This window comes from Coloeus monedula (genome assembly GCF_965178545.1).
Source record: "Coloeus monedula genome assembly, chromosome: 2".
Classification (NCBI taxonomy): domain Eukaryota; kingdom Metazoa; phylum Chordata; class Aves; order Passeriformes; family Corvidae; genus Coloeus; species Coloeus monedula.
In genome coordinates this window covers 50916067-50932652 of record NC_138782.1, presented here as the reverse complement: position 1 = coordinate 50932652, position 16586 = coordinate 50916067, and the positions used below count along the sequence as shown (strand labels likewise).

The 16586-nt window shown below is 39.2% G+C and overlaps 1 protein-coding gene across 1 annotated transcript in view; it reads right to left on the bottom strand.

Annotated features, from left to right (window-relative positions):
- FMN2 (formin 2) overlaps positions 1–7700 on the bottom strand; it is a gene marked incomplete at both ends in the record, with an annotated part of 150867 nt that extends 143167 nt beyond the window's left edge. The window contains one exon of the mRNA XM_082302427.1: positions 5759–7700. Within this exon, the coding sequence (XP_082158553.1) occupies positions 5759–7700 (1942 nt within the window). The remainder of the gene's footprint in view (positions 1–5758) is intronic.
- Between the last annotated feature and the right edge of the window lie 8886 nt (positions 7701–16586).

Here is a 16586-nt window from a genome sequence, read left to right as displayed (position 1 = left end):
GAACCAGATCCTGGCACCAAATAAACTCTAGAATGAAGGTGCCTTCTGTAATTAGTTCCAGAGTAAAGTTATCTGTGTTTTCTCCTCATTCAAATTCACACCAGGTTCAGAGCTCTGGCACTCCTGATAACTCTTATACAGATCCTGAGACCAAAAAAGTCATACTTGTACTCACAAATAAGAATGTCTCAATAAATCTCATTTGTGACTAGGCTTTCTGCCACTACTTAGCTATATATGTCAAGATAGCAAAAAGTTTAAATTCTAAAGATTTACGTACTTCTTTATTTATGTATTTACATTTAGCTTTATATATATTAGGGTTTTCTTTTACAACCTGTGATATTTGCACACAATCTCAAAACCACTGCTTCTTACTGTTACAAAAGTGCTAACTTACTTAATGGTTCTACTGCTGTGCAACTACAGATGAAAGAAGTTATGGTCTGTATTTATGAGAGAATAAAACATGGTTTGGCATCAGAAAACATCACCCACTTCCTGGTCAGAAAGCCTAGCTATTTCCATCAGTGTGAAGGAAACATTCTGGTTAGCAGCAACATGGAAATAAAAGAACAGCCATTTTTATACTCAAGGTAACACAGACCACCTCGTTGTCCTTAATTTTCTTTACATGAATTGCAATGTAGGAATGCAGGAAGCTGCTGTTGCTTAGAGAAAATGATAGCATGCCACAGCTCCTGAACCCCCTTTGCTGCCTTTTTAAAGCATTTAATGAAGTGCAGCTGGCCTTCTATTATCATGTGAAGAGGCAGGAATGAAGTGACACAATGTAAAGTCCTCACATCTGTCCATCACCTTCCTTTCACAGCTGTCCTTTCTTCTTCTGTCCTGTTCCCCTTGTACCAACTCACCCCATTCCCAAAAACGATCAGCTGCCTCCATAAAAGTAAGTTTCTGGAAACTTGCAGTCCAGCTAACTGCTACAGAATGATGTTTTTAAGTGTATCTAAAAATAACCAAAGCTGCAGTCACCCACACCTACATATATATGGTTCATCACCACTACTCCTTATGTAAGCTCAAATTTTGGCAGAAGTAGTTCATAAGGAATACACTTGGCCATATCCTGAGCTTGATTAGAACACTAAACAAACAAAATATCTTGGGTAATTAATATTTTTGCATATTCTATCGCCATGATTCACATTAGAACTTAATCCCTCATATATAGTCAGCCTAAAATATCCCTAGAGTTGCTTTTCAATTCCAAATTTGTTTTTCTTTAGACAGAACAGCACAGAGAAAAAAAAAAGCCTGTTTCAAGAAATAGGGGGATTTTTTCTGCAAATAAGTCCTACACACAGTTGGGGATTTTTTAAAAAAATATACCAACCATGCCCCAAGCTATTAAAAAATATGTGCATACTTTAAAAAATAATAAAGCACAATTAGACCCAAGAAATATAATCAAACTTAAACTCCACATAATTATTCCCATTGGAGTAATCCGCTGCTCATTTCACAGAAACGAAGTCACTGAAGCACACAACGTCCTTTAATGGTCAGTTCCAGACAGATCCCTTGTGTGATGGATATTCTTGTGATACTGTGTCTCAGAACCAAGTACAGCTGCACAGATCCCAGCTATAAACTGTCCCTTTTCCTTTCCCCCTTTGCACCCTAAAAAAGACCATCAGGCAACCAAGTCCACACATTCCTACTCCAGACCTCAGACTCCCAGTCATACCTCAGAATGCGGTTGCTGGTCAGAATGTGGTTGCCCAATAGACAGAGCCACTCAATCCCATGACCAAAATCTGCTACTCCCAATGAAGTTCTAGATAAAGATCAAAGTATTAATCATGAGATCCCATCAAAACAAGCCTGGCAGCACTGGATTCCAGTGAAATTACTCACGTTTCTCCAAATCCCATATTGGGGTGCTGGCACGGTAACATTAAAGCAACTGATCAGTAGTCACCCATCTTTCAATAACATATTGCAGGCCACTTTCAAACACATTTTAGTACAGTAGAAGTTCAGTGTTGGACTCCCCCCTCCCCCGAGTTTTGTGTGTACTAGGCAAAAGGAGGAGGATCTTTCCCTTCAGATGCTTGCTAGCAACACTCAGTGTAGTGTGTGATCACATACCGCATGTAGGGTTGCTGTTGGGCAGCTCCCTTAGATAGATGAGGCTATACCTCATCTGATAAAAGAATTGTTTGTATTACTGCTAACAAACATCATCAGTGAAACAGAAAACCATAAGTAATCTTAAATAACAGCTGCCTGATAAAAAGTCTACTCAGGACGCCAACAGATACAAATCCATACTGTGTGTGTGTCATCACATGAATCAGAAAGAAAAAAAGTCTTAAAAAAGCATTTTAAAAGGTCTACTTTATGCCTCAGAAATAAACTTTGATCCAACTTTTTCGAGTTTTCGCATACTTATCTATACTAAGACCTCTGTATATGCCTGTAGACACTGCAATGGAACTGGAAGTGGGAAGACAACATTAAAACAGTATGGAAGTGAAATAAAGTGGCAGAAGTCAGAAAGCAGACATGAGTACACAAGCACAGTACTGGCTTCAGGTTTTGTTTTATGGTAACCAGGACTTTTTGTTTGTCTCCTCTTTACAGATAGAGCAGAACAAATATAAATCTCTGAAGAGAAATTTAAAGATAAATGATCTGTTTGAAAGAGCTTCATGCAGCAAGTGTGTTACAACCAGCCAACAGAGATTAGAAAGGGCGTGGGTTTGTCTGGGTCAAGTTTAATTACTGTCTGGGGCAGCTGATGGGACTCATTCAATTTATGTAAAAGACACCCTTATTAGCTCCTCTGCAATCACTGCACCTCAAATTAATGCAAGGATGAAATCCTTTTTACTAAATCTATCTATTGGCTCTTTCATTTCAGTTATGTTAATGTTTGGAAATATCAATTTCATTTTCCCACCAAGATACTCTCTTCACATTAGTGCAAATCATTCATTGCCACACAACAAAGTGAGAGAACCAACTCTTGTCGAGCTCTTGTCCCCCTGGGACCACGATATAAAAGCCATGGCCCCATTGTGCACTGGGTAATCTAGAACTTGTAATTACTGTCACTGCAAATTCAAATACAGCTGTCCACATAAAAAATGAAATAGCTCAAATGCCTGAATTACAAAATGCCCATAAATTTGTGCACACCACATTCCTAAGAAATGCATCAAATTCGAAATACTGTACTTTCCTTCTTATAGAAAGCAAAATTAGATATGCAAAGTCTCTGCCATTCAAGTCCTTGGCTTCCATCTTCATTTTACATTAAAGCAGTCTTAAAGAGTTCATATGTATCACTGTGAAAACCAAAGGGCACACAGCCAAACCACAACATGGTGCAAAAGTAGGCCAATCATCTGCATAGAACCTGCAGTCATTGAAATCAATGATGAAGTGTTGTGGAATATTTTACTTGATTCCAGTTAGAAATGCAGAACAACACTGCAGTAACTGCACAGCAAAATGGGATTTAATGCTGTAGGCAAGAAGCTGTTTGGGTTTGCCTTTCCTTTGTTTTTCTTGTTTTGTTTTTTTTTTTTTTTTTTTTTTTAGCTAGAAATATCCCACTATAAAGAATGTTATTTCTAAAAGCCTGATGCTAATCCCCAAATCAATGTATCTCATGCATGCAAGTAAAATACAACATTTTTCACAAGTAGTATCAAATTACAAGGAAATTATTTCTGTAATCATTGCTGACCAGAATGGTTTATTTAGAGGCTTTTCTGCTCTTGCAGCAATGGCAGTTTATGGGAAGAGTAATGCGAAGTTTAATTCCCCTTTTTTATGTACACCACTTGTTATTTTTAAATTCTTGATAAATTTTAGATTGTAAATACATTTTTTAAAACTATGAATGGCCAAATAGAGATGAGTCATTTCCAGTTCCCTCACTTTAAGCTTTTCTGCATGAACTGAAAGATATAATTGTCCTCTGCCTGTAAAGACAGCTGGTATGTACATGCAAATGAGGGTCACTGTGATTTCCATAAGAGATAGAACTACTGTTGCATTGGACACTGGTCCCTTCACAATAACAGTCTGAAGTATTGGTGGGAAAACACAAAACAATCCAAAAATTTTTAGTAAGCAAATCAAAACCTTGTGAGGAAATGCAAAAAAGTCTGTTTCTCAGAAAACAAGTATCTAAAAAGAAATACCATGTTCTTGAAGTTTACCACATAAAATTTATTTCTGTCATAGCACCACTCTAAGGTCTAATTACTGATGTGGCAATTAAAATTTTTCTGAGCTTTTTATAAGCTGCCAAATGTTGATAGCTAAAATAAAAAAGTATGTGATTTTTATATGCTATAAATCTGAAATTAGTGAACACCTCAAATTGGAAAAGTTTAACTAGTATGTCTGAAATTAAGTCTTAGAAATGGGTGAAAGGGATTTAAAACACAAAAAAAGATTCAGCTCACTTCACAGAGGGCTAGTCTCAGAGGGGACTGGCTTTTTCTGTTTTAAAAAATTTGAGTTCTAATTTTCTAGACCGAAACTGGGGAATTTTGTTCAAGACTACTGAAGAATGAAAGAGTTGTGACTTGAATCTAGAAAGTAATGTTAGGTATTTATTTCATAAATCATACTCTTCTGTCTACTTTTCATAAAACCACAAAAAAAAATCTCACTCCATTTTTTGCAAACAGCTTGTCCACAGATATGGTTACTGTGCTCATGCATCTAGAACTGACTTCATTCAAAACAAAACCAGTTTTATCTTATAACAGGTGCTCTTAGGGTATGTTCTCTGTATTCTCTTAGTTCTACAGGTTCCTTAAGTGAAAAATATATGGAATATGCTGCTCAGTTTTCTCTGTATACATACCTCCTATATGGCAGAAATGTTCCTATTTATGAATATATTACCTTTATAAAGAAACTTTGGGGGGGGGGGGGGGGGAAGAAAAAGGGGTAATAACCTCAGCGTGAAGGAAAATACAACCATCTACTCACAGTGCTTCATTTGTGAACTCTCTATTCCCATGTCATTGTGACAGGATGCAAGCTGCCTAACAGGCAAGGTAAAGAATACTTTACTGAATGAGTCACCTTATGTAGCCTAAGCAGCAGCCTGACACAGCTACCGAATTGTACAACCCCGCGTTCCCTTCTCCTCTCCTGTTTTTGCTGCCCTTCAATACATTAACATTTTTTTCTTTTCCTCCTCCCCCCTTCTGAAGAGGAAATTGGTTCCTTTCTGAAGTGCTGTCCATCTGTGCTTGCATGGCTTTTTCCTTTTTGTACTAAGCAAATCCTCATCACCACCTCAGTCTAACACCAGGTGCAGGTCTCAGATGTTTACAGTACATTAGAACAGCACCTAGCACAAGAAAACCCCAAACAGGATCCTGGTTACAGAAAGCTTCACATTTGAAAGATCTATTTATGCAGAGAGCTGGTCTGCCTACAACAGTGCAGCTTTTAGCATTTTTCAACAAGAATAATTTAAGGCATTCGGCCTTTTTCTACAGGATGTAGACAACGGAGACAAGCAGAATGAAAAACTTCAGAGTTATGCATTTCCTTTAGTGGCAGTATTGCCAGACTGATGAAATGTGACTGTGTTTGTAAGATCAGGCCTTGGATTTCAAAGCTGTCAGCACAAGTAAAGATGATAATGCATGCAAAGTATTGCATTAAGTGAATTAAAGTATTTAAAAAAATTTTTCAAAGCTGTTGTGGGAAAAAAAATACCAAAGCCAAACAACCCTTAATACATATCACTCACCTGAAAAGACATTGGGAAATGTCTCTGTAGAAGCCTGGACCCCTGAGGACTTTCTTGAATGAGTCAAAGGCACTCTTTCTGTTTGAAATTTCTCTCTAAACCCCTTGTGCTCCAAATAGTCTGCAGAGCTCACCTTCTCTGTGATCTCGCTTTTGTGATTAGACACCTCTTCTGTCCAGTCTGCAGAACGACTAAACAAACCTGCCAAACTAGCAGACCTCTTCTTCTTGACTGAGACTTTTTCTTTTTTGTGGACGGAATCCTGCCTCCTTGTGAAAAGCGGGCTCTGGGATGGGGAGGGAGAAGGTGAATGGTTGGGAGAACTCAGTTGCCTAGTTGTGGTTTTGATGTAACAGGGATTAATTAGATAGGGCTTAAAACATCGGGAACCAAGCATCGGACTGTCTGCTGTTCCTTCAGAGGACAAACTGCCATTTTTCATTTCTGTGGATAAACCATTACGCAGCTCCTCTCGACTGGCTGACAGAGTGTGTTTCCCTTCCTGAGTCTCAGCAGCATGATCACGGCCTGCATCTGAAATACCACCCTCTGTTACTGAGCCCTGAAAATCAACAGCCTGCACTTCAGCAATTTTAGCCTCAGCATCGGCCACTGAGGCTGGAGAAGGTTGTGTGGAGCTGTGTGTCTCAGACCCGTTTTCTACTGCAGTTCTATTCAAACCGTCTTGTAGTTCACTGGCTACAGCATCCACTCCAGCAGCGGGCTGTTCCTCAATCAATAGCTGACGTTCCTGTGTTTCAAATAAGCCGTTACCAGGAGAGCCTGTGCCATTTACCGCTTCTTTCGGTTCACATTCAGTGGCACCGGAGACAGGAAGGTTTTCCACAATTTCCGATACCGCTGGAAAAGCCCCCTCCGTGTCTGGGCTCCTTTCTTTGTCAGTGGTAGTTACTGAAAAAAACCGTTCGAAATCTAAGGAGGTTGCTTGTGAATTAGCCATGTGTCGGCCCATTGTTTTGGCGACAAGGTCCTCAGTTCCAATGTTAATTGCCCCCTGCTGCTGCTGCTGCTGCAGTCTAATAGCTTGCTGGATATCAGAAAGCAAATCCTCTTGTTCTGCGGCTGAATGGAAACTGTATATATCCGTATCAGAGCCAGAGCTGGTCCTTTGTCCATCCTGTGTCTCTGCAGCAGCTGGAGCAGTTTCATTTCTGATTTCAAAATGTTCAACATCTGTGTCTGAGAGACCCCCTTCATCTGCAGAGATGCTTATATCGGGAGTTTTGGTTACAATTGAATGAGTACTGTCCAGCTCCCCAGGCTGCAAGGCCTGGCTTTCCAAAACATCCTCCCGTGAACTGCTATTCCCATCTTTAGCCTTGGACAGATTTTTTCTGATCCTCAGATTTGAAAACACAGAGGGCCTGGAGTCCGACTTACCCTTCTTCTTACCCGATTCGCTTCCTTTTGCATGCTTCCCCAGTCCCCTTCTGCCTCCTGATACCTTCTTTGTGCCGTCCGTATCCTTGGGCCCAGAGACATCTTCTCCTCCTTCTTGCACATCACCTGTATTTTTCTTTAGCTTCCCATCTTGATTCCCCATGATTTTTCGCAGTGCAACACCTTTGACAATCAAGCCATCCTCCCGGATTTCATTCCTTTGGCCTGCTGGCGAGATCCCCTCTAGCGATCCAGGTTTGTTTTCAAGCGGTGGTGATGCAAGTGAAGCAAATGCTTGCTGTGCCTCTCTCCCATCTGCTAGAGCTGCCTTTTTGCATAATGTGCTGCTTGCACTGGGCTCCGCTGGGACATGCTCAGTACAGCACTGAGAGCTGCAGACAGCTCCTTCCAATGGCTGCTGCTCTTGGAGCTGCCTGCTCTCCCGATTTCTACTGCACTCTTGATGCTTGAGGAAGGATTCTGTGAAAAGTATTTCCTTTATAAAAGTCACTTCTTTTTCCACGGTTTTTATTGCCTGCATTGCAAGCTCAGCTTGTCACCAAATCATTTATAATATCAGTACTTCAAGTTCCTGAAGGGAAAAAAAAAAAAAAGTTAAAGTAAAGTACCTTAACTACTCTGCAACTGCTCTGCAATTGCTTCAACAAATAAACTAACAAACTTGGAAAGAGAAATATTATGATTATTTAATAGTTTATAAGGTGCTTAAGCATATGCTGCGTTGACAGATTACACATTACCACTGCTGATTTATATGCTTGCTTTTTAAAGGCCATCAAAACGGTACATAATTTTAAAAGAAGAGTCATTCTCCTCTTAAATAGATAAAACAAAGATAATAAACAGAAAGTTCTTTCCACAGTTTTAAATAGTTGCACTTAAAATTCAATGTGTTGTGGTAATTATGCTATAGAAAGCCTCCCACAATTTGTATTCTGAGAAGGTAGATACACTATTATTCCCAGGAGAATCAACTCATCAATATTAAAACACGTCACCATTGTTTTCTCTGATAAGAACATCTGGCACAAACCAAGATAAAACAAATAAGAAAAATAGCAGTATTCAAATGCTACTAAGGAAAAAGATACAGTGAAGTACTCATCTATTTTGCCCTACATATTAAATAATTGATTTAGATGCTGACATTTCCTAACTATTTTGGAAGCTTGTGCAAAAGTTTTAATCTGTTGCTGCTTCTCCTTAATTTTTGCTTTAGATGTATAAGAATCAATACTTCATAAATACATTTCCTGAACTTTCAGACATATATTTCCTTCCACTTTTAAAATTTAGAATTAAAATAACTGGAATAGAAGGAAAAGGGCTCGAGAATGCCAAATTGCCAAATCGGATCAGTTTAGCAGTCCAGTACTTTGGTTCAACACCAAACAAGTAGTAATTAGATAAATTTTCTGCTTATAATTTACCATCTCTAAACTGTCTGGTCTGTTATGTTCAGTTTCTTTGAAAGAATTTATGTATTCCTCACAGCTGTGAGCTTCCCTTCCATCAGGGATTGCTTAAACCAATACATCATTCCAGGGAAGCAATCTACTGGTTTATCTAACTTCTACTTTTGGTGTAATTCCTAACAGAGATTTCGCTTCTTTCCTCTGCCTTAATATACATTAAAGAAGAAGGAGTATCATTCACATTTGAAAAACTATACAGGCATATCCTCCCCTCCCCCCAAGACACACACAATTTATTTTTCCAAAGATTTCTAAATACCTTTAAAAATATAGGCTCTGGTTATATAGTAATAATTTCTCTTTATTCAGTTTGGAAAGAATACAATGACACATGCAAATAAATTATTTTGAACTATCATTTCTTCCTTGTGCTTCTTGGTCACTTACTGCTCTGACATAAGCCCTGTTCTGAGGGGCCTGTGGCTCAGGCTTGAGAAACCTTTTGTCTACAAAACTTGAGTGTTTTATGCGGATCAGATGACTTTGTATACTCAGTGGGATGATTTGGTTTGGGTTGTTTTTTTTTTTTTAGTTTTTTCTTATCTAACCAAGTCAAACATCTATTTTTTTTCCACCTTTAACACTTAAAAATTATAAATATACTAACAAGATCTAGTATAGCAAAACCTGCAAGAGCATGTTAAGTGATTTTGCTTTTTTACTCCATTCCTGCTTTTGGGTTCTGCTATCCTACTTAGTTTCTACTTTGTTTAAGTATTTTACCTCTTGCATCATTATTATGTATTTGAAAAAGGCTTTTGAAAGAGCATATAATTTCAGTCCAGTTGAAGATACACAGAATTACTTAAGGCACAGTTTGAGAGAACCATAGTAGTAGAATAATACCCTGATGGGTATTTTCACTGACTAGAACTGACAAGGATCTAAGCCTTGATTACAACTGGAGTACTTGTATCTTCCAACCTCACTTAAAAACTCTTTTCCCACTAAAACCTGCCAGAAATTAACATACTGCAGGAGTAATATAAAGATACAATGGCCTGAATGTGTAACAGAAGTGTAGAACTACTTTAATGCTCTAAAACACTCTCTTTCCTTCCTTCTCTGTAAACTTGCCTGGCAGAACCCATACACTTCCATTACAACTAATGATAACTCACCAGCAGTGATTACACTGCAAGTTGTTTTGCAAAACCAAGCCATTAACACAGGTAGGCTTGTAAGAAAGTCAAGTTAAAGATCAATCTTAATTTTTAAATTAGAAACTAGAAACTTAGAGTAGTTTTAATCATGTAGGTGCATTATTTCCTAGAAGTCTTCACAGAGCACATCCTGATGAGTCAGTTCTTCAAAAAAACCCACATAATGTAGAGCCATAGATATTTCCAAAGTTTAAATATATTACATTTTAAAAAAAGTTAATGTTTTGGGGTCTGTTTTTTCTCAGTCAGTCTTTTAGCTTCTAAGGAAAAATATGTTATCAAAAAGAAATTCAGCAAGAAACCAGAACATTTTGGCATCAGTGTAAGCTACATTTTAAAAGCTAACAAAGTATTCAATATTCTCCACCAAAAAAAGACAGAATTTCAACAGACACTCAATGGGGAAAAGAAAAGGATTTAGGTGTTCAAGCAGGATATTTCATTTTTAAGAGTGATAGTAACTCATTCTGAGTTAGTATAACTTATTCTTAGCTTGGTATAAATTGTCAACAAGCTAGTGAGGCTGATCAGGAAGCCTGCCTGCCTGATTCAGTATTTGCAGTGCCCAGCCAGAACCACTGAGGTGTGAGATTGCAGGCATAGACCTGAGATCCTCCTCTCTCTCACTCTCTTCCAAAGCTGAGGAGGTGCAAATGGCAACACACAGAGGAGAGTCAAAACTTACAACTCAAGATATATCATCTTTGTGCTCCCAGAGACCTTCATGTTAACATATTCCTGTTAAAAACGCAAGACCTGTTACAGGATTGTGATTATCTTCAAGATAGTTACCATTTCCTGCAGCCTCCCTGGAAGGGTGAGCAGATCCCCCAGCACTGCCTGCCTATCCCCTTGATCAGCTGGGAGGGGAAGGGCAGCACTGATTGCCCACACCTGGGTTCAGGACTCAGCCTCCTGGAGCACAGCCAAGGCAGAGCACTGCCCTCCTGTTGGGTCAGGAGTGTTCCCTCCAATTCCTTACAAAAACGCTGGTGACCAGTTGGCATCCTGGTAGTTTGGACCTATGGCAAACACAGGCTGCCTGGAGGAAAAGAGGGGTACCTAGGGAAGCCTGCTCCGAAGAGACACAGCTCTCTTGGGGTGGATGAGTTTTCACCATGATTTACTGGCTGTGATATTTCATTCGGTTCTCAATATTAGTTGTTGAGCAAGTCCCAGTAGAGTGGAGATAACACCCTGTTACTGCCTCAGGCTGTGCCTGCTGGAGGACAAGCTTTTGGGCAGGGTTAGGCTTCACCCATAGGACCCCAGGAAAGGGTTCAATCCACAGCAGTGCTGGCAAGACACAAAGGACCCAAAGCAGTTTCTCGGCAGTGATGCTGCACCATCACCACTGTGCAGCAAAGATGTGGAGGGCAAAGAATGAACTGTGCCACGTGTTCCCATAGCACCCTGCACAGTGGCTGAGGGACAGGCTCTGTACTCACAGCCAGCTCTTCCAGGAGCCCAAAGTGGCTGGTCAGGCTACAGACTTGGGCTCTTTGTCCTGTCACTTCCTGCTGGGACACTCAGTACCAAGGGTGATGAGGCTGCTGCAGCCAAGGGCAGGTGCTCTCCTGGGTTTAAGACACAACATGGCAGGCCAGGGTAGAGGCTGACTAGAGGGGGCTGAATCTCAATATCCAGGGACTCAGGCTTCACACAGAGGTGGGCTGAGGCTGGGGCAGCAGCAGCGTGAGAGCCTCAGCACTGTACTACAGGGCCCAGGTGCCATGACAGTGCCCTCGTAGCTGGGCTCTGCTCTGCCAGTGCTGTATGCTCTCCACCCTCCTCTCACACCACTCCCTGAGAAGACATGGCTGCAGGGCATCTTCACATCTGCCATACACATGCTGCAGAGATTAATTTTAATGAGTGGCTAAATGAGCATGGATTTGGTTTGGAGATAAAGGTACATAGAGTAACAGCAGGGTTTTAAAGTGCTCTGGTGTCGCATTACTTACTGGCATATGGTAATGCAGAGGGTGTGAAGAAAAACTTGTTTTAGCAGACTGAGATGTTCCACCCATCTATGTTACTAGAGCTTGAATTTTCATACTCATTCTTGTCAGCCCAGTGCTGGAACCTGGTCTCGGTTCCTGCTGTCCTGTGGCATCAAGAAGCCTTCCTTGGCCGCCATTTTGAGCACGATGTAAAATTTATCTTCTCAGAAGGCATCAGCTACCATTAAATATTCCCTTATATTGCTAAAGTCATGCTCCAAGCAGCTGAAAATTTTTTCCTGCCCCCACACACCCATCTCTTTCAGCTATAGGGAGAATTGTCTTTTAGGACTTGACAAGCTCTAGGCATGACTTGCAAGGGACAAGTCAGAAGATCAGAAAATATGAAGTAAATTAAGAGACCATAGTGGCCAGGATTAAAGCTGGTCCTGCCCTTGCTTCATTTAGTTTCTAGTGGATATGAGATTCTGCTTTTTCTTTTATTACTTGTTTAAGCAGTATGAAATCATGCCGTATGCATTGTATTTATATTAAGTAGGGGTGATCCAGCTACTGGGAAACCTAGTTTACCTGTTGAAAGGCTTCCTTTAGGAAGGTTCAAGGAGCTTGAACCTAGCAAGCAATGATTCCAGGTGAGATTTGACTTGCTTAGGAACTTTTATTTAGTGCATGAAAAAATATTGACTAGGATTTTCAAATGCCTGCTACATCATGCTGAACTTTCTTTCTCATAATTTCTATCTAGTGAGAGTTATCATTTAAAATTAATGTATCTGAAAAAGCAGTGTCTCCAGCAATGCAATGTTTGCCAACTACATGCTGCAAAAGGCCGCTGGCTAGGAGCCAAAATCTCTATGAAGCATTTAACCTCCTGAATTCTTTGCCTAAATGCAATAATACATTTATGCATTGTGAAATAGAGCTTCTTTTTGTTTAAAAATATGACCAGCTCGACATAGCAAAAGTCATACACATTCCAGTAAGTTGCTTTATTGTTTTCCCTTTGCATTTCCATATTCTTACTGCTTCTTTATTGTAAAATGTACTTTTCATCATAAATGCTCTACAGAACCTATCACAGTTACTTATGCAGGGGGAGTTGGCTGAACAGCTGCAGTCAAACCCCTGCCAGCATTCTGGAGATGTATGCATTACATTTCAGGGTTAGGTCACAGAAGGCTCCAAAAGTCCAGGCCTCTGCAAATCCTACAGCCAGATACTCCTGCATTTGGAGCACAGTGTACTACACTACTACTGTATCCAAACCCAAGCAATGAAGAAGTCTGAAAATCTGGCTTGTTCCCTATTACCAACTGAAAAGTGAGGTATCTTGTGGCATAGCTTCCCCTCTTCCTTGAACAAAGTTTATTTCAGACAAATTCTATGTTGAATGCAGATTGCCAGCATCTGTTAGTATGTGCCAAACAAATTCAATGCAACACAGTTTAGGCTACACCAAGAAAAAAATAATTAGCAAAATATCTGCTGACCAGACTGTCAAAGCACAGAAAAAACAGTTTCTACCATTTAAACCACTGTAAAGTACAATAAAAAAAATAGGAGTAACAGTCTTTTATTTCCTAACGAATGAAATTTAAGCAATAAGGTTATTTCTTCAGACATCGTAATAGCTTTTGAACACAGTAGGAAACACCAACCAAACTTTTAAGATGGAAACCATTAAACCCCTGCAAAATTCACACATGTGCAGAATCCCTATTTGTGTAGAGGGGGAAAGATAAGCAGAACTGGCTGTGTCAGTCGATCAAACAGGATTAACGTAGTTTAGGACAACCCACCACAAGCAAGCATTTCATAGGAAAAAATGAGAGTGGAGAAGATTTATTGTACTAGAGGATAGAGAAAGGAACAAAGAACACAAAACTGTAGGAAACTGGGCCTCCTCATTTTCATTCCTTAGAAAAGAACATATTCTGTTAAATCAAGCGGAAAATTACATATTGTCTTGTTGGTTTTCTTGGACAACTCCCAGAGTACTTAATGACAGGTTTGAAAAATGTAGACTTTGATCGTATCACTGAACCTTTTTGCCTGCAGAGAGCCCAAAATGTCATGAAACAATGGCGTATTTTTGAGCCTAGTCCTTTTCTGCAGGAGACAAGAGATTAACGAAAGTACTTAGCACTCTAATTTTATCTTTTCTACTGCAGAAATTACCTACTAGTCTCAAGGAAAAATTGACAAAGATCAGTTTTTCCTGAGATTCTTTAAAGTTTTTTAAAAATCTCAACCAATAACTTTGATTTAAAAATACGTGAAGAGAATAAATGATATTAATTTTTTACTCTCTTATTTTGGGCATCAGTTATTATTCTCTTGCATGTACACATGTGGATGTGTAAAATTTGTGTCAAATTAAAAAAAGAGAGCGTTTGATCAGCTTTCATTTTTTGTTGAAACACCAACCATTCTCCTGTCAATTGCCATTATGCTCTCCATAGAGGAAACAACCCTGGGGAAAACTCTCTCTGTAAAACACTCAGGGTGGTTTAAAAAATGTGATTATTTTGATTTTGTACTAATTTGTTGCATTGTTTCAAATACTTTTGGCAATTAGAAAGCAGGACAATGGACATCAGCTGGGCTAGAAGTCCACCTACACACAGTGCTTGCTAACACCCAAGCAGTCCTGGCTGCCTCACTAGGCTGAACCAGCTGTGGTGGAAATTAACTACATGGAGACGGCTGTAACTATGTAAAGTGGGCTCAAATCATAATTTATGTTTTATGTCCTCAGTTAGACCTTAGCATGAGGGACCTAAAGCCTAATTAGCACAGTGAATTCCTACCGGTTTTGTGGTTAAAATGTCTTTCCTGACCCTGACATGAATGGTTATCATAATAAGCTGAGTTAAGGTCCTGATTGTCAATAAAGGAAGTATGTTGCAGATGAACAGGTGGCAAACTATTTAACTACAGTAAGACAGAAGAAACATAATAAATAACAGATAAATAACCCAGATGCCCAGACAAAGGCAATGAAATTCAATTAAGATGATGAGGTTTCTGTATCAAAGGTATTATAACATGCATAGAAGCCACCACTACAGCTTTTGTAGGGCTAAATAAATAGAACAATTAGTGTGATCTAGTTAGGGAACTGAATGTTCATTCCATGAGCAATAGAAACTTAAAATTTTACCAGATCGCTGTTCTGCTCACTATACCCATTCCCAGTCTTTCAGTCTTATGCCTTCTTACTCAACTTCAACGTCTTCAACTGACCAAGTATCTAGTATCAACTGTCCTACTGACTTTTTTGTCCCGAACAGCTCGTTTGACTTAGTCTCCACCACTGCTGTATAAAAGAATTTTTTTGTTTGATATCTCATCTCATTTCCTGACTTATCCAAGGTAATCCACAGACCAAGAATATCCTCAATATGATGGGTGACCTGCTTCTAGATGAAAAATGGCACCTCTTTTCCTATACTAATTTATCTTCATTAATTCCTTTTTCTGAAGCTGTTGATCATTTCAAACACTTTAATTGGTTTGCCAGTTTCTAATGCACCTCCCCTTGCAGTGCCATTTCTCCCTTCTGCTAACTAACCTCATTCTCTTCTACACATGATAACTGTCCTGTCCTTAAATGGTGTATCATCACTCATTTTTTATCTTTTAATCCAAAGTCTTGTTAAGTGTACCTAGAGGCACAGCTGTGACTATGATGGAAGGAGTCACTTCCAACTCTTGACAGATAGTCAGTAATGAGTAGAAGCATGTAGGACCAAGCATCACTTTCTTTCATGTATTACTGTGGATAAGGAATACAATGAAATTATCTCACCAGTTTACAGTTCAGACATTTTAATTGCTTTTACTTTTGCCTTCCATATCTTGGTTCTTGGATAACATTAGGAAATGTTAATGCCCATGTCTTTCAAATATTGTCAAGACATGACTGACAATGTAAAGGATGTTCTGTATTCATCATCTATTTTTTTCTATAATTTTTATACAATTTACTTTAGCTTTATGCAGCAGATTCATTTTCCCTTTGTGAATACCCTTAGTTGGATTCCAGTCTTCTGCAGTGTCACAATCCAAACAGAACTGATCAGAAAGAAAGGAAAGAATGACATATTTGCCTCCCTATGTTTTTAGATAGAGTTTACACTGTGAAAAAATGTAGAAAAGAGATTAAGGAAATTTATATTTAATTACTGAAAATTTAGGTGTGAGAGAATTGCAAAGAGTGTAGGGAGTTATAATTGAGGGATGCTTGCTTGGTCAAGGTCTTAATTTCTCCTAAAACTGTAACATGGTCCACCACAGGGAAGTGGTTACAACAACAGGCCTATCAGAGCTCAGGAGGTGTTTGAACAATGCTCTCAGGAACATGGTGTGATTCTTGGGGTGTTCTGCTTAGGGCCAGGAGTTGGACTCAATGATCCTGATGGGTCCCTTCCAACTAAGCAAATTCTATGATTCTATGAAAATGTTGCAGCCTAGAGTGCTTTAGGAAATTAGTTATAGAACCTGAAGTAATACACAAGCATTAAGTTATGCAACAACTGTCAAGAAAAATTTCAAGCAAATGTTTTACTGTGATCTGTCCCCAACCTTGCCAATATCTTCAAATTAAGAACTTACATAAAATTATTTAGAAAGCAGAGTCCTTCCCAACATCCGAGTTGGTCAGTTTCACACATTAAATGATATTACTTTTCTGTTTCATTTGTATTCAGGAAAGATGTTCAAGTAAACAAAATTTAAACACTCAGGAACAGCCCTAAATTAAACTTAGAGACACTTTGTGTGAACTGTCCATAGAGCAGCT